The sequence below is a fragment of the Podarcis gaigeae genome (assembly GCF_964106915.1).
Source record: "Podarcis gaigeae genome assembly, chromosome: 2".
Classification (NCBI taxonomy): domain Eukaryota; kingdom Metazoa; phylum Chordata; class Lepidosauria; order Squamata; family Lacertidae; genus Podarcis; species Podarcis gaigeae.
Genome location: NC_139679.1, coordinates 22,217,803 through 22,243,702, shown reverse-complemented (window position 1 = coordinate 22,243,702; position 25,900 = coordinate 22,217,803). Strand labels below are relative to the sequence as shown.

At 46.3% G+C, this 25,900-nt stretch overlaps 1 protein-coding gene across 18 annotated transcripts in view; it reads right to left on the bottom strand.

Moving 5' to 3' along the window:
• Positions 1-25,900, bottom strand: part of ITGA7 (integrin subunit alpha 7) — a 100,393-nt gene that overhangs the window by 31,588 nt on the left and 42,905 nt on the right. For 13 of the 18 annotated variants that reach the window (XM_083727403.1, XM_083727404.1, XM_083727387.1 and 10 more), the window contains 3 exons: positions 6,777-6,904; positions 4,194-4,273; positions 575-830 (listed from right to left, as the gene is read on the bottom strand). In XM_083727403.1, the coding sequence (XP_083583529.1) occupies positions 575-830; positions 4,194-4,273; positions 6,777-6,904 (464 nt within the window). Of the gene's footprint in view, positions 1-574; positions 831-4,167; positions 4,274-6,776; positions 6,905-25,900 lie in introns of all 18 variants that reach the window. The other 5 variants (XM_083727392.1, XM_083727391.1, XM_083727395.1 and 2 more) reach the window with 1 other exon arrangement.

Sequence of the window (25,900 nt, the reverse complement as noted above, 5' to 3'; positions counted from 1 at the left end):
ACTGACTCTTCCATTTGGCACAGAGGTGCAGTACTGGTCATGTTGGATAAGGGCCTTAGCTTAAGGTTACCAGACGTCCCCATTTCCCGGGGACAGTCCCCGGATTTACAAATCAGTCCCCATACAAAATCAATTGAAGTTGAAAAGTGTCCCCGGATTCATTGAAAAAAAATCTCGTAACCTCACCTTAGCTCAATGACAGAGCACATGCGGGAAGTCCTGATTTCACTCCTGGCATCCTCCGGGGGGGGGGGGGATTCTGCCTGAAACCCTGGGGAGCAGCTGCCAGTCAGTGCAGAATGAACCAGAGGTCTGACCAGGCAGCTCCCTGTGCTTGGTAAAGAAGGCACATTCCCAAGGAAATGGAAATGGCAAGGAGGATGCCCTCTGGCCATGCTCCATTCTCTAATTTTGGGGGAAGCAACAGGACCTTCACCAACCGGCCCGCTGGAGGCTATCATAGCCTCCAAACCCAGCACAGTTGGTTTGCATAATACTGATGGATGTCGGGTCAGAGCTATGTTATTTAACGCTCCCCATGCACCCTGGGTCAGGCATATGTGTGCCAGCTTACCCTTCCAGTTGTAGGTACCAGGAGCTCCAAAGAGGATATAATGCCTATCTGCAGTGAAGCCGGTCGCCACCCCTTGCTGGCAGAAGCCAAAGCGGTCGTGTCCCTGTGGCCGCCCTTCACAGAATTTCCACTCGCCGCCATCCAGTTCATCAGAGACTTGCAGCCCCTCGCTGAGCATGTAGCAGCGGCCAATTACGTCCCTCGTCTCCAGAGATTCGTTTACCCGGTTACGTGCTTCGTACAAGTGGGCACAGGTCTGGGATACATGGGAAGGGAAAGGACATGGAAAAGTGGTTAGGAAAAAAAAACCTGCTGCCTTCTGGCATTCCTGCACAGAACTGCGTGGTTATATCAAACATTTAACCCAGGAAGCTATTTGCGTGGCTTAATTGCTCCCTTATGGTATCTAAGCAGAAGGTATTTAAATGTCCCAATATGGAAGACCATATGACAACATTTACTCCAAGCTAAGTCAGTTCTTGGGTAACAAAGCTTACTGAGGACACACACATAAACAGGTGGAAGGGGAATATTCCAAGGTGAGAAACCGATGATGCTGTTAGAAGATTTCAAAAAGCAGGAAAGCATAATCAATGAGTTGTGCTTTCTCTTCCCAAGGTCATTCAGAAAGAAGGCCCAACTCTTAGTTTGCACAACTTCCCTCCACAATGAACAGCATCCGTGTATATCTAGGGTTGACAATTTCAAGTTTATTGTCATAAACACATACAGAATACAATAAAAATGATAGATCCGGACATATGGCAGCCCATGCCGGCAGTGTCGTTTAAAAAGTAAAAAAGATCCCTGCACTCAGAAAGCAATCATGTCAGTAATAAGGGCTGGCCTAACCTATTCCCTAACACACTGGCTTTCCATGTGCACAAAGAACTTAGTGTGTGCTTTCTCTGATGGTGTAATTTGGCTCAAACACGGACCATGTTCACAAATTGTTATCTCAGATCAACAAATCCTTAATACATCCTGACTTCTGGGCTGTTCCCAAGTGACACAGGTGTAAAGAAGTGTATGTTCCTCTTTACAAAACAGCAAACACACCACTAGAATGATTTATTCATGTGGATGTTATCAGAGTTGAGCCTTCCCCAACTATACACCCCTTCCCAGGGTGTTTCAATTACAAGACACAGAAAAGCTGAACTTTCTATCCAGGAAGCAGAGCAGATACCTAGGAGAGCCTCACAGAACTCCACTAAATGTGATCCTCTTAACGGGTGTGTGAAATACAGGAACACCTTTCTGAATAACCCCACCTACCAAATGACCTAGAATTGGTTTCCACTGCTGGACGATATACAGTGTCAATATGATAATCCAAAACTGGTTTAGAGTTCATATCCTACTATGGGTTTCGTAATTTTTGACCTGGCAATATATCACAAATCATGATGCACGTTTGGTGTGCTAGGCAAAAATCATGATGTGGGAAAAGCCCTGAAGCCAGCCAATTATTTCAGACATCACGATGTTATCAGTATATTGTGATGTTGATCTGGTGATATATCGCGATGTTGACAACCAGATATCGCCCAGCCCTAATGTGAACACAAAAGGGGGGGGGGGCGCTCTTCTTAACCTCACTTTATCCCATTTGTCCTCAGCTCATCTGAAATCTGTCTCCTTTTATATCCCTCCACCCACCTGCTTCCACATAACTCTTGCCACTATCTCCTAAACCAGGGGTCTGCAACCTTTAAGACAAAAAGAGCCACTTGGACCCGTTTCCGAAGAAAAAACAACAACTGGGAGCTGCAAAACCATTGCGACATTTAAAACAAATATAACACTGCATACATTGTTTCTTAGCCCAATGTTATCCTCGTCATTATAAAAATAACTTTTTTGACACTTTTTAATTATTTTTTGTTTGACCCCTCAGAATTACTCCTCCTCATAGAAATAAACGTTATATTAACAAGTTACCTTTTTTTGAGTGTGTGTTCTTCACTCCCCTTCAAAACAGTAGCTGCAAATTGCAAAGCAATAGCAGCAAATCAGCCAGCGGCTGCCTGTTGGGGCGGCAGCCTGTTGCCCGAAGCACAGGGAGCCCTCCGGAGGGCTCCCCGTGCTTCAGGCGAGTGTCTGCAAGCCTTGCGCGCCCGGCAGGAGCTCCCGTCGGGCGCGCAAGGCTTGGGGCGGCAGCCTGTTGCCCGAAGCACAGGGAGCCCTCCGGAGGGCTCCCCGTGCTTCGGGCGAGTGTCTGCAAGCCTTGCGCGCCCGGCAGGAGCTCCCGTCGGGCGCGCGAGGCTTGGGGCGGCAGCCTGCCGCCCGAAGCACGCGGAGCCCTCCGGAGGGCTCCCCGTGCTTCGGGCGAGTGTCTGCAAGCCTTGCGCGCCCGGCAGGAGCTCCCGTCGGGCGCGCGAGGCTTGGGGCGGCAGCCTGCCGCCCCAAGCACAGGGAGCCCTCCGGAGGGCTCCCCGTGCTTCGGGCGAGTGTCTGCAAGCCTTGCGCGCCCGGCAGGAGCTCCCGTCGGGCGCGCGAGGCTTGGGGCGGCAGCCTGCCGCCCAAAGCACGCGGAGCCCTCCGGAGGGCTCCCCGTGCTTCGGGCGAGTGTCTGCAAGCCTTGCGCGCCCGGCAGGAGCTCCCGTCGGGCGCGCGAGGCTTGGGGCGGCAGCCTGCCGCCCCAAGCACAGGGAGCCCTCCGGAGGGCTCCCCGTGCTTCGGGCGAGTGTCTGCAAGCCTTGCGTGCCTGGCAGGAGCTCCCGTCGGGCGCGCGAGGCTTGGGGCGGCAGCCTGCCGCCCGAAGCACAGGGAGCCCTCCGGAGGGCTCCCCGTGCTTCGGGCGAGTGTCTGCAAGCCTTGCGCGCCCGGCAGGAGCTCCCATCGGGCGCGCGAGGCTTGGGGCGGCAGCCTGTTGCCCGAAGCACGCGGAGCCCTCCGGAGGGCTCCCCGTGCTTCGGGCGAGTGTCTGCAAGCCTTGCGCGCCTGGCAGGAGCTCCCGTCGGGCGCACGAGGCTTGGGGCGGCAGCCTGCCGCCCAAAGCACAGGGAGCCCTCCGGAGGGCTCCCCGTGCTTCGGGCGAGTGTCTGCAAGCCTTGCGCGCCCGGCAGGAGCTCCCTTCGGGCGCGCGAGGCTTGGGGCGGGAACAAAGGAAAATGCGCCTCCTCCCCTCGCCTCCACCCCGGAGCCGCGGCAAAGGCGTTAAAGAGCCGCATGCGGCTCCGGAGCCGCAGGTTGCCGACCCCTGTCCTAAACCCACGGTTCCCAACACGGGGCACACGCCCCACAGGGAAGGGGGCAATCTGGTTTTTAAGGGGGGCAATTCGAGAATGAGTTATTAACAGTGAATTGCCTTTTAGGCTTCCTCCATGTGAATAGGAGTTCACTTTATGAATAATAGGCATTTTATGTCACTGGGGGCGAGGGGGCGGAGATCAGGATTTTAAAGATGCTTAGGTGGGGCATGGCCAAAAAAGGAATAGGAACCACCGCACTAAACCGTCCCTCCCCCCTCCCCAAAGAAAAAACCCTGAGGAAAGAGCAAGGAGCCTCTTCTGCTATATACAACACAGAGGACAGCAGCCTATATTCTGAAATCCAGACCCAAACAGGTTAACAGAATGACCACCCACCCATCCATCCATCCATGGCCACTGACCACAATCTTGCCGCCGGGGCCCTGGCTCTTGACGGTGACTCCCAGCCATTGGTTCTCCTTGCTCTCCTTCTTCAGGTCAACTGCAAGGTGTGGAGGAGATGGAGAGGCGATATCAATCTCAACGTGGGGAGAGGATTCAAGCTCATCCCTCCATTATGGAGGACGGGATATGGAGCATTTGCTCCTCTCGTAATATGCTGGGACGGGAAATAACCTCAACCAATCCGGTGGCCAGTGAGGGCCAGACTACTTGTGTCTTGGGAGATCCACAAATGGGCCTCTTGAGCTAAAATTAGATGTACGGTGCCTGATTTGCATAAAGACTGTGGGGTGGGGGGGGTATTAAATCCCTCCCCAAAGCAGCCATGAGCCTTGGAGGGAAAATATTAAGGTGTCAATCCGGGCCCTGCCATATTCAGCAGTTCTGGTAAGCTGAATGCACTCAACAGAGCAGCCGTAATGAATCTGTGTTGGTGCACTGGCCAGGATTTTACATAGCACGCATGGGCCTTGACAGGATCTCTCAGTTTAGAGCAGGTACAATGCAAGTAGTTCTGTGTTTCTCTCTGAAGCTCCATGGAGGCAATTTGGGCTGGAGAAGCAGCATAAAATCTCCCTCAGATAGTACTGTTGCTCCCGTCCACCTAATGCACACCTCCAGTCACTTTTAAGAAATCTGGCAAATTTAATTGCCGACCTCCCGTATCACACGTAGTTTGCTCCTAAGGAACAGAATACTCTGGGAAGCATGTTTGTAACAATGTGGTAGGAACCCAGAAAAGGGTGTGAGACTGGCAGCATAATTCTATGCTGGAATGCCAAGGTGTCCGATCCAAGCCAGTGTCCATAGAAATACTCCTCATTGTCCTCTAAGGAGAACTGAATCGATCCAGATAAGATTTAGGAACCATAATCCGGACTAGCTTTAGTACAGCTTGTGCTAAATTTCTGGAGGTCAAGGTGCCGGGGCACACTTGTGAGAACAGGGTATTGTTACATAATGGTAAAGGAAATGCAATCAATATGCGTTCAGTCACTCAACCAATTCTTAACATGTTCAGAGTGTGAGCAGGTGACTGAAAAGCAGGTTGCGGGTTTACACTGTGGAAAATCGAGGCAGGATCAAATTAAGCCATGCACAGGATACAGGAAATGGTATCAGTATACCTGAAGGAGCATCTCCACCCCCATCGCTCAGCCCGGACACTGAGGTCCTCCTCCAAGGGTCTTCTGCTGGTTCCCTCACTGTGAGAGCAAAGTTACAGGGAAGCAGGCAGAGGGCCTTCTTGGCAGTGGTGCCCTCCCTGTGGAATGCCCTCCCTTCAGATGTCAAGGAGATAAAGAATTACACAACTTTTAGAAGACATCTGAAGGCAGCCCTGTATCGGGAGGTTTTAATGCTTGATGTTTTATGTCAGGGACGGAATGATCTACCCAATTTTTGGGGGGTTCAGGTCAAAGTTGCTGTTGAGCTTTTTTTAGGGAGGAACGTCCTGTTTTGGGGGGGATCAGGGCAAAGTTGATAGCTTTTTTAGGGGAGGTTAAACCCATTTGGAGGGGAACAGGGCAAAGGAAAAAATGAATTAAACCGCTCACCAAGGGATCGCTTATGAAACAGCTGGTCTCGCAGCGAGACCTCAGTCTTTCGTACTGCCAATCTAGAGGCCAGGGCAAGGGGGCGGGGCCAGATGGAGGAGCCAGCGATTGATCGTGATCTACCCAAACCTCCCGGGGATCGACCAGTAGATTGCAATCAACCTGTTGGACATGCCTGTTTTATGTTTTTAGATATGCTGTAAGCTGCCCAGAGTGGCTGGAGAAACCCAGCCAGATGGGTGGGGTATAAATAAAATCATCTTCATCATCATCATCATCATGCCTAACTCCAATTCCAAACTGACTCCAGTTTAATCACCCTGATCCAAATCAGACACTGAATGACTAATAATAATAATAATAATAATAATAATAATTTATCATTTATACCCCACCCATCTGGCTGGGTTTCCCCAGCCACTCTGGGCAGCTTCGAACAGAACAAACTAAAATACAATAACCTATTAAACATTAAAAGTTTCCCTAAACAGGGCTGCCTTCAGATGTCTTCTAAAAGTCTGGTAGTTTTTCTCTTTGACATCTGGTGGGAGGGTGTTCCACAGGGCAGGTGCCACTATTGAGAATGCCCTCTGCCTGGTAACGTTCCCTGTAACGTTACTTCTCACAGTGAGGGAACTGCCAGAAGGCCCTTGGAGCTGGACCTCAGTGTGTGGACTGAGCTGATGGGGGTGAAGACACTCCTTCAGGTATACAGGGCCAAGGCCATTTAGGGCTTTAAAGGTCAGCACCAACACTTTGAATTGTGCTTGGAAACGTACTAGAAGCCAGTGTAGGTCTTTCAAGAACGGTGTTATGTGGTCTCAGCGGCACTCCCAGTCACCAGTCTAGCTACCACATCCTGGATTAGTTGTACTTTCCGGGTCACCTTCAAAGGTAGCCCCACACAGAGCGCATTGCAGTAGTCCAAGCAAGAGATAACTAGAGCATGTGACAGCCTTGGGTGTTTTCACAGTGCTGCTCACTTACCTCCCTCATCAATGGGCACTCGTTGGCAGTCATTAATCTCATGGGTCAAGGGACAGGCATACAAGCCGCCAGTCCTGCTGGCCTTTTGACCCGGCAAAGCAGCCGCCTGTGGTGCTCCCACCAACAACCTGAAAGAAATGGAGCAGAGCGTTAGCGGGACTGAGAAAGAGAGCTGGGAGAGTGTGACAGGGGTCCCTGGGGTGGTGGGGGCGGCAATTAGAGGCATGCTCTGATCCCTGGTCCCACTGCAACTGGGCAGCTGTGGGATGCTGAGGGCTAAGACAGGTTAAAAGATAGGGGGGTCCTAAGTTAAGGCACATTCTACTCCACCCCCTATCTCAGAAGCACAGACTGCAGTTTCTCTTCTGCCTGTATTTACATACAAAGGAAAATGCCAAAGGCTTGTGTACCCCCCCACACACTTTCCCTTACATCGGTCCTTAAAATCACGTGCTGGACAAAAACTAACTTGTCTCATGTTGGCAACCAAACAACAAAACCAATGGCGGGTCCATGTCCTGGGTGGGAGATCGCCTTTCCAGCTTTCTTCCTGCCTGGCAAAAGTCTGTCTCTGGCTGCTGGGTTCTGAAAATTATTTCAGAAGGCTACCTAATAGACTTCTTTTCAGTTTGTCCCTTCCCCACTACCAAAAAACCAACTTTGTCGTCAAGCCATTTAGTCTCTGATTCATCATCTTCTTTCCGCGGGAGCTATAGTTCCAGTTCCTTCACACCAGCGTCTTTGTGGTCTCTATTCCATCTTCTTCATTGTTACCGTCACTGGTTTTGTTGTTTGGTTGTCTCATGAGCTATCCTTGACTCCACACAGAGATGGTTAACCAATTTCAGTTTGAGGGCCACCTTCAGGCCGGGCAGCCCTCCAAGGGCCACGGGCACATGAGCAGTCATGGCCAAAGTGATTGTGCTCATTTATGCATGAACACAAGAGATATGCACCACTCCTACACACTCACGGCATATGCAAAGCCACACATGCAGCATGCATTATTTACCACACATGCAGGTCACACAACATGGAGAAAGACCAGTGTCTGAGACCCTAGAGTAGGGGTAGTCAACCTTTTTATACCAACCGATGGAAGGAGGATTCAGCTTGTGCCGTAGAACCACCTACCGCCCACCTGGAATCCTGAAATGCCCACTAGTGGGCAGTAGGGACCAGGTTGATAACCCCTGTTCTAGAGGACTGCTGCCGGTCAGTGTAGAGACTCAAAGATTCTCAAACTGTGGTCCACAGAGCCCTGGTAGTCTCTGAGCTCCATTTTGGTGATTCTCATAGAGTTCACAGTTTCTGTCTATAACTAGCCATGAACTTGATTATTTTTCCCTCTAACAACAGAAACAGAGGCCTTTTTGACTAGGGCCAGATTGATCAAACAGGCCAATAAAACCCCAGACTACGGGCATATAATTTTCATAGAGTGCTTTTGCAATCTAAGAGCCCATCCAGACATCCTTTTTATTGTGCCTTTATAATGATTTGTGTGCTGATGGTGCTGCTTTTAGTACTTCCTTCTGTTTGTGAGTTGTTTTAAACTGTTTTTAACATTGTGTTTTAATTGCTGTAACCTGTACTGGAACTTTAGGGTGAAGGCGAGATGATAATAATAATAATAATAATAATAATAATAATAATAATAATATGTTAATAATAATAATAAAAAACAGGCATGCTATATGAAGGACAGGCAGTCTTGAATAAAAGGATGGGAGGTTTGACTGGGTGTGGAAAGTGAAGGAAAGCTGACAGTCTTTTGTAGTAATTCAGGGAACAGTTTGCTACTGCAACAAAAAGTGGGTTGAACAAGCATTGGAAAAAGAATAGGGTGAATTGGGCAGCATAAGTGCAGGGGGTGGCTGCACCAGCATATACCCTCCAACATTTCCCAGATGAAAATAGGAACATCCATTATATTATTATTATTATTATTATTATTATTATTATTATTATTATGCCCCTCCCTTCTGACTGGGTTGCCCCAGGCACTTTGGGTGGCTTCCAACATATACAAAAACATAAACAGAGTATTAAAAAAAACTTCCCTATACTGGGCTGCCTTCAGAGGTCTCCCAAAGGTTGTATAGTTACTTATCTCCTTGGTTTGGGGGGAGGGGTGTCGCATAACTCCATACCCTCCAACATTTCCCCAATGAAAATATGGGCATCCTAAGGAAAAGCAGGACATTCTGGGATCACATCAGAAACCAGGATTGCTTCTGGGACTTGAGAGGGTCTGCCAGCATAGGGGGTGATATATAGGAGAAAGCACCAATGAAGGCATGGGAGAACGAAACAAAGAGGGCTAAAAAGCACTAGGGGACCTGATTTCTGCTGAGCTGGCTAAGGCTGCCTGCCTCTTTTCCATTACGCGCTGTGCCTCAGTGACCTTGAGCATCCCACCCCTCCCCCTCCCCACGACATTAAGGGGCTTAATGAAAGCGCCAATTAGTTAAAAGGGGAAATGAAATCAAATTCCACCACGGGCAGTTTTGTGGGGAGTGAGAAGGGTGGAGGGGAGGTGGTGAGCAGAGGGGGAAACTTTTCAATCCCTTTCTCCAGTAAGGAGAGGCGGCGGCAGCAGCAGCAGCAGCAGCGCACTCCTCAGCAACCATGCGCCTCTCGGACCACAACATTTGCATCCATCACCTGTTCCTGGATCTCCACTGCAGCTGTCGCGCCCTCCCTCCCTCCAGCTCTTGAGACACTTTATGAACAGGGACATGAAGTGATTTCGACCAGCCCACAAACTGTTTCACACTTGCCTTAAGGGACCAGGGCAGCTTCTCTCTCCCACCCCTCCCTCTCAGCTCTCTCTCATAGTCCAATATCAAAACAGATTAAAGAGAAAGCTCCCAGGCTGAACTTTATCCTGAGGCTTCCCTACACCAGTCGGTTTTGTGTGGCTGTTTTATGTATTTACTCAGTTGCACACTTGCTTTAAAAGCGTGTACACTGGCTTTGAAAATGAAAACTCAAGGCGGCTTACCGTAAAATAAAATACCTAACAATGCATAAAGTGAAAAACGGCAGTACTACAAAAAAAAAAAAAAACCCTGATCATAATGAAACTGTATTTTACATATTCAAAGCAAAAATTAGTACAAATGGCAAACAGTTTGTAGCATGAGACAGACCCTGGTTCCTGCCCAGAAAAAAATGTGATGCAACACAATCTTAAGGGGAAAGGCTGTAGCTCCGTGGTGGAACACATGATTCCCATGCACAAGATTCTGGGTTCAATTCTTAACATCTCCAAACATGGCTGGGAAGGACTTATTTTGTCAGCAAACACATATACTCAAGACTTAACCATTGAGTATTTTCCCGGTAGCCTCAGGAGACAGGGATAAGCAGGCTGGCAGAGAAGGGAGAGGGTGCCCTGTCTCTCTGTGCTTGGCACCAGAAACCAAGCAGCCAGAGGAGAGAAGTTGCCTCCTCTGTGCCCTGCAAAAAAATGGAGTGGGCTGGTCCTCTGCCAGCTCCCAACTCCAGCTGGACAGTTTCTTAAAAATCAGGCTAGTAACTTTTGTACACTTGGTCTAAGAGCTGCAGAACAGGAGAACAGATTTCAGTCAGTACTTATCAAGGAACACATCAAAATCTGAACCCCTGGAGAAGAAAGGTCCTATACATTTATTTATTTTGGGTGGTGGGGGGGGGACATGATGTTGTTGGACTACAACCTCAAGCATCCCTGACCATTGACTGAGCTTGCTGGGGCTGATGGGAGTTGGAGTCCAACAACATCTGGATGGTCACAGGTTCCCCACCTTTGCTTAGCCTGGTGCTTCTGTGAAACCTTGGAATCCCTTTTCCAGAATTTCCTGACTCTTTCAGACCAACTTTGAAGATGTAGCATAGATTCTCTCTCTCTCCTCCCCTTGCTGCCGTAGAAAGTGGCAGTATTCACTGTAGTAGCCCATATAATCAATCCACACCCTGCTGTGGGTCTACAAGCTCCAGTGTGCATGCCACTGTTTTAGAGGCCCAAACTCTTCCCAACCCTTGTGAATGTCAGCTCCTTTGGGGAATGAAGCTTTTAAAGCACTCTCCTTTCTCCCCACATCCAACATCCTGCTTCCCCTCCTCTCAGGGACCTAGAGGCTCTTCCCACTGGATTGTCATGGCTTCTGGACACAGATTTTTCCATGAACATGGCCAAACAAGTGGGTTGCAACAGTTGGAGGGGGGGGATATACTTTCATAAATGATTTCCCCCAAGAGAGCCAAAGCAGAATGTCAGATTCAACTGACTGTGCTTACCAGGAAAGGGTCTCATGAGAAGAGGGGTGGTTTGAAGGGGAAAATCTAGCACAGGAATGCTTTAATATGGCAAAAGTTGTGGGCAATCATGGGTACCGGTCTCCATTTTCCCTTTTCTCTTGGATCAAGGCATCCGCCTACACACCATGGCCAATACAACAATTTAGTATGCTGAGCAGCTGCGACCTTTGTTATGGTGCTGTGTTATGACTGCAGAAGCCCCATCCAATGTTAGCTGCTGCCAGGTTTCCTGGCTACGGGGCACAAGGAAGGCTGGAGGCAGGGCTCATCTGCACCTGCCAGTCCACACATATGACCTTTCTCCCCTACTTGCGCAGATGCCTTCAGGCCAGATGCAAAGCAATAAAAACCCTCATGATTAATGCCCCTCAGAATGAAGTGGTGAAGATGAATCTACACTTAAGGATGGAGATGGAGAGCTAAGAATGATGGCCAGGGCTGTCAGCTTGGTAAGGATGCCAGGAGGGTGGAATGGGAAATTGCATCTGGAACAGAATATGGGTAGCTGAGAATTTCAGGGTGTTTTTTAATAAAGAAAAATAGTTCCTAGCCATTACTCGGGACAGCTATTGCACAATACAAAATTAGGTGGATCAGTTCTCTGACCTTACATCTAGGAAGCCGAGATTTTCAGGCCTTCACAACATTCATCCATATACATTAATACATTCAAAGGGCATAAATGCATGGTAATCGCCACAACTACAGAAGTTTTCAAGAAGTCACAGAGGGAAGCTTTCATTATGCCATAAAAAGGCACAAACAGCTATGCATTCCCCTGCTCAATTGCACACACACAAAACAGAAGAGGACACAAAAGTGCGAACAATCCTAAAGTTGTTCTCTTTTTTTTTTAATAAATTTTTATTAGGGGTTTTTACAAAATAAAGTACAAAAATAGACAACCTTTCTTTTATCTCAACAGAGTTTCATGACTTCTTTGGACTTCCTCACATCTCCCGCTGCCATTTTCATCATCATAAATTTTTCCCAGCAATTTATCATCTAATTTGCAAATTTTATAACCACTTATTTAAATATAATCCTCTGTAAATTAATTTCCCTTAATCTCACTTTACATCCCATTTCGATCCGATTTTGTGGTGGCCAATTGTTTATGATCAAACATCCTACTTAACTTTCCACCAAATCACAATATTTTTGTAAATAAATCTTAAATTTCCTCCAATCTTCTTCAACCCTCTCTTCTCCCAGGTCTCGAATTCTGCCAGTCATCTCAGCCAGTTGCATATAGTCCATCAGCTGCATCTGCCATTCTTCCAGAGTGGGTAGATCTTGAGTTTTCCACTTCTTGGCGATAAGTATCCTTGCTGCTGCTGTTGCGTACAAAAAGAATGTTCGGTCCTTCTTTGGCACCATCTGGCCGACAATGCCCAGGAGGAAGGCCTCTGGTTTCTTAAGGAAGGTATACTTAAATACCTTTTTCAGCTCATTATATATCATTTCCCAGAAGACCTTCACCCTGGGACAAGTCCACCAGAGGTGAAAGAATGTTCCTTCATTTTCCTTACATTTCCAACATTTGTTGTCTGGCACATGGCATATTTTGGCTAGTTTAACTGGGGTCATGTACCACCTATATATCATTTTCATTACATTTTCCTTCAGAGCATTACATGCCGTGAAGTTCATCCCCGTGGTCCACAACCTTTCCCAATCCTCAAACATAATATTATGCCCAATATCCTGTGCCCACTTTATCATGGCCGACTTAACCATTTCATCTTGTGTATTCCATTTCAACAGCAAGTTATACATTCTTGAAAGTACTTTAGTCTTAGGTTCTAACAATTCTGTTTCCAACTTCGATTTCTCCACCTGGAATCCTAACTTTTTATCCTTTTTAAAAATTTCTTGAATCTGAGCGTAATGTAACCAGTCTCGCACTTTGTCTTTCATTTTTTCCAAACTCTGCAATTTCCAATTGTTGCCCTCTTTCTCTATTATTTCCCAATATTTCGGCCATTTGGCCTCCATATTGGGTCTTTTTCGGGCCTTAGCCTCCAGAGGTGATAGCCATCTTGGAGTTTTATTTTCCAATAGGTCTTTGTATTTTGTCCAGACATTAAACACTGCTTTCCTGACAATATGGTTCTTAAAGGCCTTATTGATCTTAACTTTGTCATACCATAAGTATGAATGCCAGCCAAATGCATTGTTAAAACCTTCTAAATCTAACACATCAGTGTCCTCTAGAAGTAGCCAGTCTTTTAGCCAGCAGAAAGCTGCGGCTTCGTAGTACAACCTTAAGTCTGGCAGGGCAAAGCCCCCTCTTTCTTTCGCATCAGTTAATATCTTAAACTTAATTCTGGGCTTTTTGCCCTGCCAGACAAATTTAGAAATATCTCTCTGCCACTTCCTGAAGCACTCCGTCTTATCCACAATTTGCAATGTTTGAAATAAAAACAACATCTTAGGCAATACATTCATCTTAATAGCAGCAATTCGGCCTAACAAAGAAAGCTTCAATTTTGACCAACTGTCCAAGTCTCTCTTAATTTCAGACCAACATTTTTCATAATTATCCTTAAATAGACTCAGATTTTTTGCTGTTATGTTTACCCCTAGGTACTTTACTTTTTTAACCACAGCTAGTTCTGTTTCTCTCTGAAACCGTTCTGACTCTGCATCTGTCAAGTTTTTTCCCAACACCTTAGTTTTCTGTTTGTTTAGTTTAAAGCCCGCTACCCGACCAAAGTCCTGAATCAATTGTAACACTCTTTTTGTACTAGATTCTGGCTCTTGCAATGTCAAAACAAGGTCATCTGCAAAAGCTTTAAGTTTATATTGTTTCACTCCGATCTGAATCCCTTGCACCAACCGGTCCCCTCTAATCAAGTTCAAGAGCACCTCCAGGACAGAAATAAACAGCAAGGGGGAAATCGGGCAGCCTTGTCGTGTCCCTTTTTCAATCTTAAACTCTTCTGTAACCACATTGTTAACTATCAGTTTTGCCTTTTGTTCTGAATAAATCGCGTCAATCCCATTTTCAAAACCTTCCGGAGGCGGCGCGAACGGTAATGGCTGCCCTTTCCTAACCGGGAGAGGGAAGCTACGCTGGAAAAGGGTCGTCCGCTACGGCGAAGCGGAGACCCATTCTGGAAAACCGCAGGCAGCGGAAGCCTGCGGTCTCGGGACCCGGCGGGCGCCAGGAGCTACCCCCGAAACGTTGAGGGAACCCCGTAAGGGGCTCCGGATCGCAGAGGGGGTAGCGGCGCTGTGGGTCTATGCGCATTCAGCGGAGCGAAGCCGCGTTGCCGTTGCCGGTGAGCGCCGACCTTTCTTCCTTCAACACAAGATTCTAAAACGTAACAACCCGTGAGTAATTGAGGACTTTACTAAATTTCGGGACTAAAAATATTGAAAATAAGCTGAAAGCGGAGAGACGAGGAAAAGGAAGTCCGTCCTCCGCAGCCATTGACTTTTAAAGCAAAGAGCAGGAGGAGTGGAGGCATAGAGAGAACTTTTGACAGCTCAGATTGAGCACCCGCAGAAATTACTTTTCCCTTTAAAGACTGTAAGCAATTGATTTTTGGACTTTTATTAGGACCTATATACTCCTTTCTTTGTGGATTACAATTCTGTTTAAGAAGCCCAGGTGTCAGAACTGCCTGAGCAGTAGAACTGTCAGACTGCAAATTTGGATACATTCTATTTAAACTTTGAGACAGTCTGAGGGAGTTCAGAATGGTTACGTTCTTGCATTTTGGAACTCCAGTAAGCACAACTTGAAATATTGTGGCAAACCTAAAACCAACTCTGCTAAAACTACTTTTGTGAAGATCCCTAAGTATTGGTTCAGATTTCGTATGTGGAATGGACTCTTCTTCCTAGGACATTTTATGCTCCCCCTAGAGGATTGAGGATTTACAACAAAAACATTGTTTTACTTTCTATTTCCCGGCCCTTTGTTTGACTGCTACCATCTGGGCCGTAGCTTTCCCATGGGAATAACTCAGCTTGACCTTGACTGCTAGATAACTTTGGAATGAGTGGCGCAAAAAGAAAGGGACTAAGAACCAGACAAACAACTCTGACAACCGTAACTGCAGCCTCACAAGCACGCAGATCATCTGTGCCCACTTTGCCCTCGGAGGAAAAAGTTACCTCCCTGTCACAGGCAGGGGAGGAAGAAACTGAGGATTTACAACTAGAAGAGATGGCCTCAGGAGGATCTGGTTCTGTACTAGAGAGAATTCTTGAGAAATTGGAGTCTTTGGAGAGGAAAGTTGACCAACAAACTGCGAAAATTGACCTTAATACAGAAACTTTAAACAAATTATCTGGGCAAGTTGCACAGAATGCACAAGCAATCGGACAACTGAAGGAGGCTGCAGGTGAAAATCAGAAACTGGCCGAAGAGACCAGCCAAAGAGTGGGAGAGTTGGAAAAAGAAGTAAGGCCGCTCAGTAAGCAGGTTGGGGAACACCAGACCTATCTCTCCATGTTGGAACTTCGGAACAGGGAGATTAATTTAAGGATAAGATCGATACCAGAAGTGGAAGAAGGTAATCTAGCTGAGTTTCTGACCAAAGAATTCTCCAAGTTCTGGGGTCTAGAGGAGGAAGATTTTAAAATTGTGTCAGCCTTCAGACTTGGAAGACTCACAAAGAGAGAAAGGCCCAGAGACTGTTTGATTACGTTGAGATCAAAGGAGGAAAGGGACAAGATTTTGGGCCTGCACTACGGAAGCTCTTTGAACATTTCGGACAAAAGAATTGAGATTTTTAAGGACATTCCTAAACAGCTGTTGGATCTTAGATCTGAATATTTGGACTTAGTAAAACTGCTGAGAAGCAACTCAATCATCTTTAGGTGGGACTTTCCCCAAGGACTATCTTTTACCTTTAGAGGGAAGAAGATTAAAATTAGAACTTTGGAAGATAGGGATAAGTTTTTGACTGCCTACGGAGAGGACCTTCATAAAGGACTTGAACTACCCTCAGGGCCTGAACCACCACAGGTGCCTGTACCTCAGAACCCTGAAGACTTACAGAACAAAATACCATCCCAAGGAAACTAAACAGATCTATCCAGGATGTCTCTGCAACTTTTAAGTTGGAATATAAATGGCTGCAACAGTCCGGAAAAAAGGAAGAAAATCTTTCACATATTAAAAAAGGAGCAACTAGACATTACTTGTTTACAAGAAACACATGTGACTAGGCTCCACAGAAAAATATTGGTAAATAAAAGGTTAGGCCAAGAATTTATATCTTCGGACTTAGTTAAGAAGAGAGGAGTGGTGATATATGCAAAGGAGAGCCTCTCACCAAAATTTTTATTTAAAGATGAACATGGAAGAATTTTGGCAATTGAAATACAGCACCAAGGAGAGAAAATTTTGATATTAGGAATCTACGCTCCAAATGAAGGGAAATCAGAATTCTACAAGAAGTTGCATGAGATTATGCTGGATTATCTGGACTATGATAACATCATTATGATGGGAGATATGAATGGGATCGTTTCTACAAACATGGATAGGTCACAAAGCCAAAAGGTTACTAAAGAAGGCAGACTACCAAAGACCTTTTTTGAAATGACAGACAACATGGACTGGATTGATATATGGAGGACAAAGAACCCCTTAGGGAAAGAAGGAACATTTTTCTCTGAAGCCCAACTGACTTGGACAAGAATTGACCAAATATGGATTTCTAGAGGTCTGGCTCCTAAGGTGAAGAAAGTGGAAATCTGCCCAAAGACCTGCTCCGATCATAACGCGTTGAAAATGGACATGACATTATTACCAACCGGCTCCTTTAGATGGAAGATGAATGACAACCTGTTTAGAGATCAGGAGATTATCAAGAAGGCCAAAAAAACAATAAAGGACTATTTTGAGATAAATTTGAACACTGCTGTGGAAAAAAGAACAATCTGGGACGCAAGCAAAGCTGTGATGAGAGGGTTCTTGATACAACAGAACGCCATAAAGAAAAGACTACAAAATGAGAAAAAGGACAAGATTTTGGGGAAAATTAAAGAGTTAGAGAAGAAACTAAGAGTAAACCCGAAGTCACAGCCGATTTTGAGAGAAATTAAACTTCATCAGGCACAATATTCCAAACTGATAAATCAGGAAATAGAATGGAAGATTAAATCAATGAAACAAAAAACATTTGAATCGGCTAATAAATGTGGGAAACTGCTGGCATGGCAGTTGAAGAAGAGACAAAAGCTGAACATAGTAACAAATTTGGAAATAGAAGGAAGGAATATTCAGAACCCGGTGGAAATTAGAAAATGTTTCCAGAAATATTTTAAGAAATTATACACTCAAGGGCCACAAAAGGAGGAAGAGATTGCAAAATTTTTGGAGAAAAATGGACTTAAAAAACTATCACAAGAAAATAGATCACTCCTGAATAGTAAAATAACACGACTAGAGATAGAACAGGCCATTCAGAATATGAAGTTGGGCAAGTCTCCAGGGCCAGATGGCTTGACCTCCAAGTACTATAAGACATTAAGTGACTATTTGATTCAACCATTGATGGAGGTCAGCAGTGAAATTATGGAGGGAAAGAAGGCGCCTGAATCGTGGAAGGAAGCTTTCATCACATTGATACCAAAATCAGAAACTGAAAAGACACAACTTAAGAACTACCGCCCCATTTCCCTTTTAAATGTGGATTATAAAATATTTGCTGACGTTTTGGCAGGAAGACTCAAAAGAGTTTTAAATGAGATAATTCATAAAGACCAGGCAGGCTTTCTCCCAGGAAGACATTTATTTGCTAATACAAGGAACATTATTGACATTTTGGAACTTTTGCAAACAAATATTAACACTAAAGCAGTTCTAATTTTTATAGACGCGGAGAAGGCCTTTGATAATATTTCTTGGAAATTTATGAAGGGGAATTTAAAAGAAATGGGAGTGGGGCGGGGTTTTGTAAAGTTGTTCTCTGCCAGTGCTGAAATGAGAAAAAACCCACACAGTCCTTCTTTGCCCAGTAAGGCTGCTTTGCTGGATTGGTAATCCACCACAGGGGCACAGAGGAAAAGAGAGATCCTGATACACACAAGTTTACATGGGTTAACTTGAGAACTTTTGAAGTGAAGAAATGAAAGAGGGAATCGTTTTAGTACAGCAAACTACAAATTTATAACTTCCTTTCTTTAAAACAGACACACATCACAACATAAATAGTTTTCAAAACCTAGGCCTTCAGAAGGGAAGGGTAACTTCCATAAGGATATATGGGAAGTTGCCAGGGAAGTGCTAACTGCGCCCTGATTCCCCCACAGCAGAGACTGTCTCTGAAAGCTTAACCTTTAGCTTCATGCTACCAGCATGAATATGTAGAAGGTTTCTTAAAAACTCCATAGTTAGGAAGGGGGTAGTATGTCTTCTCTACCCAATGACAGGGTGGTGTATCCTGGCTATTAGAGGAGAGGGGAGAATCTGCATCTAGAAAAGGGACCTGTTACCAATAAAAGTGAGCAGAGAATCCCTTGATCTTGCACTTTCCCCCAGATATAGAATCTGGTGGCGAGCAGAAGCAGCCTGGCTTTCTAAAGATTTGCCTTTAAAATCCTGGGGAAGGGGAATGTGGGTGCCTTTCTACCAGCCTTCTTGAAACTTTATCCATAGCTTTGGGCACAGGGACCCTTCTGTAAGCGGCTCTGCCTTGGCCTGGCAAGGGATACAGCAGCAATGATACCTCAGGCACTGATCTGGAACTAATGACAAACTAGTTGGGGGCTGCGTTCATAATGAAGGAGGAATGATGCCTGGTGAGCACAGCTGCGGCAATGCCAGGAACTGGCATGTACAATAAATAAGCTGCCTCTGAGTAATTAATCAAGATAAGATGAGCCACCGAGAGCAGAGGGGAAAGATGGTGGGGTCAGGATGAAAGCTTCCTCTTCCCTGATCTTCCCTAGCAAAACACACCCTCTGATCTCAGCTACATCCGTGCTGCAGAAAATTCAGCAAAGTCCCAGGGGAGTTTTAATCATGGCCTGTGAAGAACTCACTCTGACCTCAGAAGCTGCTCTAGATTGAATCCAGAGTGAGTTGGACTACATGGCCCATATGGTTGGGTGTCCAGGAAAGAGATTTCCACCTGAAGAGTTACGAGACACAGGGCGTGTACACAGGGCATAGGGATGCAGGTAGCACTGTGGTCTAAACCACTGAGCCTCTTGGGCTTGCCAATCAGAAGGTCAGTGGTTCAAATCCATGTGACAGGGTGAGCTCCCGTTGCTCTGTCCCAGCTCCTGCCAACCTAGCAGTTGGAAAGCATGCCAGCGCAAGTAGATAAATAGGTACCGCTGTGGCAGGAAGGTAAATGGCACTTCCATGTGCTCTGGCTTCTGTCACGGTGTCCCATTGTGCCATAAGCAGTTTAGTCATGCTGGGCACATGACCCGGAAAGCTGTCTGTGGACAAATGTCAGCTCTCTTGGCCTGAAAGTGAGATAAGAACCACAACCCCATAGTCGCATTTGACTGGACTTAACTGTCCAGGGATCCTTTACCTTTACCTTTTACCTACACAGTGTGTGATAATGTGCATTCAGTGCTAGATGCAGGCAGATAGGGATTCTGTACACATTACAATGTCCCCAAGTCATCCCTGTCCCACACGGTTGGGTCTATCTAATGCACAGTCTGCAGGTCACCTCCTACTGAAGCAGATCTAATGGCTCCATTCCTGCTTTCCTACCAGAGTTTCAGCACAGTAAGCCTGCAACACGTGCAGGGGTTACGTTCTGGAGATTGTACCTAAAGCCAAAATTCATAGAGACAAAACACATTGGGTTCAATAGCGGGTAGGATTGCCAAAGTCATTTTTCCTGGAACCTCACCCACTTTTAAATTTCATCTCTCTTTTTCTGCCACACACAGAAAGCTGAACGCGCACAGGTTAAATGTGTGTAAGTTGAGAGATCAACTGTACACGGAAAAAGTGTGATTTTTTAAAGTGAGAAAGGATGCAGGGAGCTGTTATGTCATTTCTGCCAGCATTGTGGGGACATGGATAGACTAACTGTGGGGAAGGGAGAACAGAATATTGATGAACAGAATATTCACACACACACGCACACCCCTGCATGCACACAGACAATAATAACTCCAACTTTAGACAAAGAAATCACATGAAGGTATGTACAATTGCAAAGTACTGCGTAGAAAAGTACTCTGTGAAAAAAACAAGCTCCCTGCATTTCAAGCCGTATGTACACAGCAACAATGGAACCAAGTGGTCACTTTCAAGTATCCACAGCAACAGAACAAGCTAGGAGCAACCCTGAACAATCATGTAGCTTCCTGGAAGAGTCCAAGAAAAAAAGGGGGAGCAGTGCCCTCTAACCACAAGGAATTACTGCAGAACAGAGGTTAAAAGGAAACATATCCTAAAAGCAAGCTCCCCCCCCCCCCCGCTACTCCTTGACCATATCCCTAAACAGGCTGTTAATTAGAAGGTATTTTCTCAGCAGAGAGGGTGGATACTGAGGTCATAACAATTGTGCAGCTGTTGAGTTTTCTGCACATGCATTCACACCACCATTTCAGTCGGGTTGCAACCACTACAATTTGCTTTTTTCATGCATTCTTGCGGTTCAACCAGATAGCGATAGATACAGCTCATTCTCAGAAGCTGTTGGAAAATGGGTAAAGCCTGAGTGTGTCATATCGTAAATGGAAAAACCACTCACTCCTCAGTTCAACACAGGCAACTCCAAATATACACAAAAGGGACGTTTGGGTTGACTTCAAGTCAGAAAACAACAGGTGTGGAAATCTGTCCGTGCATAAATTTCTTATTTTCCCTGGACTAATTCCACCCAACTTCAACATGCTTAGAAACACACACACATGCAGGGTGGTACATTTTGGCACATGCAAGCTTAGACATTTCCTTGAGCAGCTGCGAAAGCAATCCCATGGGAAAGCGAATGCGCCTTCACTTGCAAGCACTCGGTATATCCTTCCTAGATAAACCCTTAAGCCTGTTCCCCATTGGCTACACACCATCTCCCCAAGAGCCTTCAGATCATGCATATATTAAACAGAATAAAAATGAATGTGATGCACTCGAGTATACTGAACGAGCCTTGGGTTGAAGGGAATCAGCTGGAATAGGTTCTGGGTATTTTCTCATTGTGAAGGAAGTGGGGCTGGCCGGCTGGAAGGGAAGTCCAAGCCCGCCACTTAAAAGACAGCAGCACTCTCAGGCTCCCCTCCCTGCTGAGTGCCATCCAAAGTCCTCTGTTTTTATTCCTCTTTTCTATAGGGTTGTGTGCGCACTTGCGCACAAACGCAGGAGCACACACACTCTTTAACCACTTCCCCAGGTACAAAAGTATCTATTCTCAGGCACAGTTTCCTTCCTCAGTTGTTCCTCCTTTTCCATTACCACGGGGAGCATCTACAGTGTGGCCTCCCCACCCGACAGCCTTTAATAAAACTGGAAAGGTTAAGAGAAAATATTGTCAATTGCACTGGCTCTTCTTCATTTTCTGCTTTTGCTTCTGGCGCATGTATGTGCACACCAATACCAGCATGCATAATAATAATAATAATAATAATAATAATAATAATAATAATTTATTATTTATACCCCGTCCATCTGGCTGGGTTTCCCCAGCCACTCTGAGTGTCTTCCAACAAAACACTAAAATACAATAACCTATTAAACATTAAAAGCTTCCCTAAACAGAGCTGCCTTCAGATGTCTTCTAAAAGTTTGGTAGTAATTTTTGACATCTGGTGGGAGGGCATTCCACATGGCGGGTGCCACTACCGAGAAGGCCCTCTGTCTGGTTCCCTGTAACTTGGCTTCTCGCAGCGAGGGAACCGCTAGAAGGCCCTCGGCACTGGACCTCAGTGTCCGGACAGAACGATGGAGGTGGAGACGCTCCTTCAGGTATACTGGACCAAGGCCGTTTAGGGCTTTAAAGGTCAGCGGCAACACTTTGAATTGTGCTTGGAAACGTACTGGGAGCCAGTGTAGGTCTTTCAAGACCGGTGTTATATGGTCTCGACGGCCACTCCCAGTCACCAGTCTAGCTGCCGTGTTAAGACAAAGCAATCCAGAGGAAAGGTCCACGAAAGTGAGAAGACTTTCATCCTTAGTTTTATTAGAGACCAGAGAGGGATGGCAATGAACAAAATGGGAACTGGGTAGCAATGATGGTGTGGTGTCATAGTGTCAGCCAGTCAGAAAAAACCTGGAGGCCAAACTACCTGTTGCCAAAGGCATGCTCAAACTGGCCATTTTTATACTGAATGGTGCCCCAATCCAGAACACGTTTCGAAATGTATTGTGCTACCAGCGTGATCCTTGCTTTTTTCTAAAAAGCAAAGTTGCAAATCTGGCTTCAAATGGATTATTTGCCCTTTCCCCAAACCAGAGGGGGAATAGAGATTCTTCAGCCATCAAGGCCTTGTTAACTTCCAGTTGTTACATTCCAGACAACCCACTGAGGAGATATCAGTGAATCATTTCTGACTATTAGCAAGCAATCAGCTTAACAAAGGATGGTCAGGAGCCAACCATGTAATCAAGCACAATATTCTCTTTGCCAACTGGGGAAAACTACAAAGACTGTTATGAACATCTCATTGCTCAGGGAATAGAGAAGAAAAGACCTTACAAACTGTGAAATGTCATCATGCAGGAAAGCCCAGAGCAGCTGGTTAAAACAAGGCAAGAGAGTATGCAGCCAGGCTGAACCAAAGTTGTTAATTTGCAACAGGGCAAAAATGCCTGGATACTATGAAAGCAGGTTGTTTAATGCTGAAATCATTGTAACAGGTATAATTCAGAGTAAAAAGGTAAAGGGACCCCTGACCATTAGGTCCAGTCGTGACCGACTCTGGGGTTGCGGCGCTCATCTCGCTTTATTGGCCAAGGGAGCCGGCGTACAGCTTCCAGGTCATGTGGCCAGCATGACTAAGCCACTTCTGGTGAACCAGGGCAGCGCACGGAAACGCCGTTTACCTTCCCACTGGAGCGGTACCTATTTATCTACTTGCACTTTGATGTGCTTTCGAACTGCTAGGTTGGCAGGAGCAGGGACCAAGCAACGGGAGCTCACCCCATCGCGGGGATTCGAACCGCCGACCTTCTGATCAGCAAGTCCTAGGCTCTGTGGTTTAACCCACAGCGCCACCCACGTCCCTATAATTCAGAGTAGTTACTCACAAAAGCATGGGAACACGGCTTAGATGTCACCTAGATTAGAAACCAGGGTCAAAGCCAGACAAAGCATCTGCACACATGGCACCATCCGAGGACTATGCCTCGACATCCCCTGCCACATTGCAAGGAATCCTGGAGTATGATTATGGGATTACACGCTGTTTCATTATTAGCGCCTCTAAAATATTACCATCTAGAATGCTTGCTTGAGTCGCCCACTTTTTACCATCTCTCTATGCTGCTCACCGCTGTGAAAAGAGCAGCCAGGAAGTCTCTGCCCCTCTCTTATTCCCAGAACTGACACCCCATCTCTTTTAAACAGCATTGCATGGTGACTGGGTTAGCCAGGAATTGCAAGCCCCTGCTATAGATCTGGCTTAGGGAAGAGGGTAATTCATAGGCAGGAAGGAGTCTGGGAGGTGAAGGGCAGAGAGAGAGATGGTAAAAATAAACAGGAATTCACTCAAAATAACTCAGCATCCAGCATGTCCAAAAAAGGAGGAGGCCAGAAATATTTATGCAACTGTGTGTGTGTGCCTGCTGCCCCAGGGGTATAACCACCAGGTTCCAACCCCATGAGGGGCACTTGCAGGCAAGATATAATTACTGCACAACTTTCTCAGTGGATACAAGCAGCAAATGTTTCCCTCCAACTTGGGGCTGCCCACATTCAGATCCCCTAAAAATATTCAAGGATGCGGAAAACACATGGAAAAAGAAAACCCCATTAGCGCCACTTATTGCCAATCTCTCATCTCAACCTGCTCCAGCCCAGTGCTCCCCAGTCAAAATCAGCCCCACCATTATGCAGGGTGTGAGGCAGGCAACAGGTTTTGGAAGAAGCATAAAGAGCAGCAACGTCTTAATTTGCTTATTTTATTATGACCTTTTCAGTATCATGTGGGCAAGTCAGTGTGGGGATTTCTTGCCCCCGGCCCAAAACCGTGTTGGGGTCATCCCACTTTACCTGGCAACAGAACCTCCCCTTCCCTGTCCTGGCTGCTTCCCTAAATCGTGCTGCTACTGCAGCACTGACTCTTGCAAATGAAAACAATGCCCTTCCCCCAAATGCCATGAGTGAGCGAGACAGAAGACAGCAGCCCCTGCCACAAATACCCGCCTGAGACAACCAGGAGCACAAGGGGCAATCAAAAATAACCAAAGACATGACAAGAATTTCGAGTGCTTGTTTGTTCTGCCCCAGTTAGGTCACCAGCCGCTTGTGATGTGCATGGGAATGAACCAGAGGGGTAACATACATTTCAGTATCCCACCGACTGCCCCTTTTGGATAGCAAGGCTATGTCTGGCTTTAACTCTGGCTCCATCTACTCAGCGAGGTGGTGTGGCTACTTTACAGAACACGGAGATTCCCAGATGTCTCCCAGCGCTTTTTGCTCTTGCTTCAGGTAGATGAGGAAAAGTGCATTTAATCCAGGGATGGGGAGCCTCTGGCTATCCAGCTTTTGTTGTATTACAACTCTCTAAACCATCTAGACAAACCTAGACAGCATCTTAAAAAGCAGAGACATCACCTTGCCAACAAAGGTCCGCATAGTAAAAGCTATGGTTTTCCCAGTAGTGATGTATGGAAGTGAGAGCTGGACCATAAAGAAGGCTGATCGCTGAAGAATTGATGCTTTTGAATTATGGTGCTGGAGGAGACTCTTGAGAGTCCCGTGGACTGCAAGAAGATCAAACCTCTCCATTCTGAAGGAAATCAACCCTGAGTGCTCACTGGAAGGACAGATCCTGAAGCTGAGGCTCCAATACTTTGGCCACCTCATGAGAAGAGAAGACTGGAAAAGACCCTGATGTTGGGAAAGATGGAGGGCACAAGGAGAAGGGGACGACAGAAGACAAGATGGTTGGATAGTGTTCTTGAAGCTACCAGCATGAGTTTGACCAAAGTGCGGGAGGCAGTGGAAGACAGGAGTGCCTGGCGTGCTCTGGTCCATGGGGTCATGAAGAGTTGGACACGACTAAACAACTAAACTACAACAAGAAACCATTAGCTGTGCTGACAGGGGTTGATGGAAGTTGGAGTCCAGCAACATATGGAGGACCACTGCTTCCCATCTCTGCCTTTATCCATGCTGGTCATAGACCACCCCTACATCTTTTAAGAGAAGGAAGCCTGCAGATGTGCACACCCACACACCACTTTTTCAATTCGGGACCCTTCCAGATGTCCGTTTTATGGTGCATTTATGACGATTTGTGCTCACGATGATCTTGCGGTGGTTATACACAATCCCGCTTTCAATACTGTTTGTGCCTGATGAGGACATACTGCTTCATTTGCAAACGGTGCATGTCCCATAACCCTCGGCTGCAACCCTATTACTTTTCATACCGTGAATGATCTGCGTTATTTATTTTTTGGGGTCCTGCTTCTATTGTATGCTATAGTGTGCCCCTCCAGAGACATCAACACGACGTTAACATTGGGAAAGCATCACAGGACAACTAATAAAGCAGGATATTTTGTGGACAACGACCGTTCATTATAAACCCACCACTACTAAGCTATGATTGCACCAATAACACACCCACACAAAAAGCCACCTGTCTGGAGGGGCTCTTAAGCTCTCTATCCACTTCTGAGTGCTGTGGTCCAGCACTTCATAACTGTT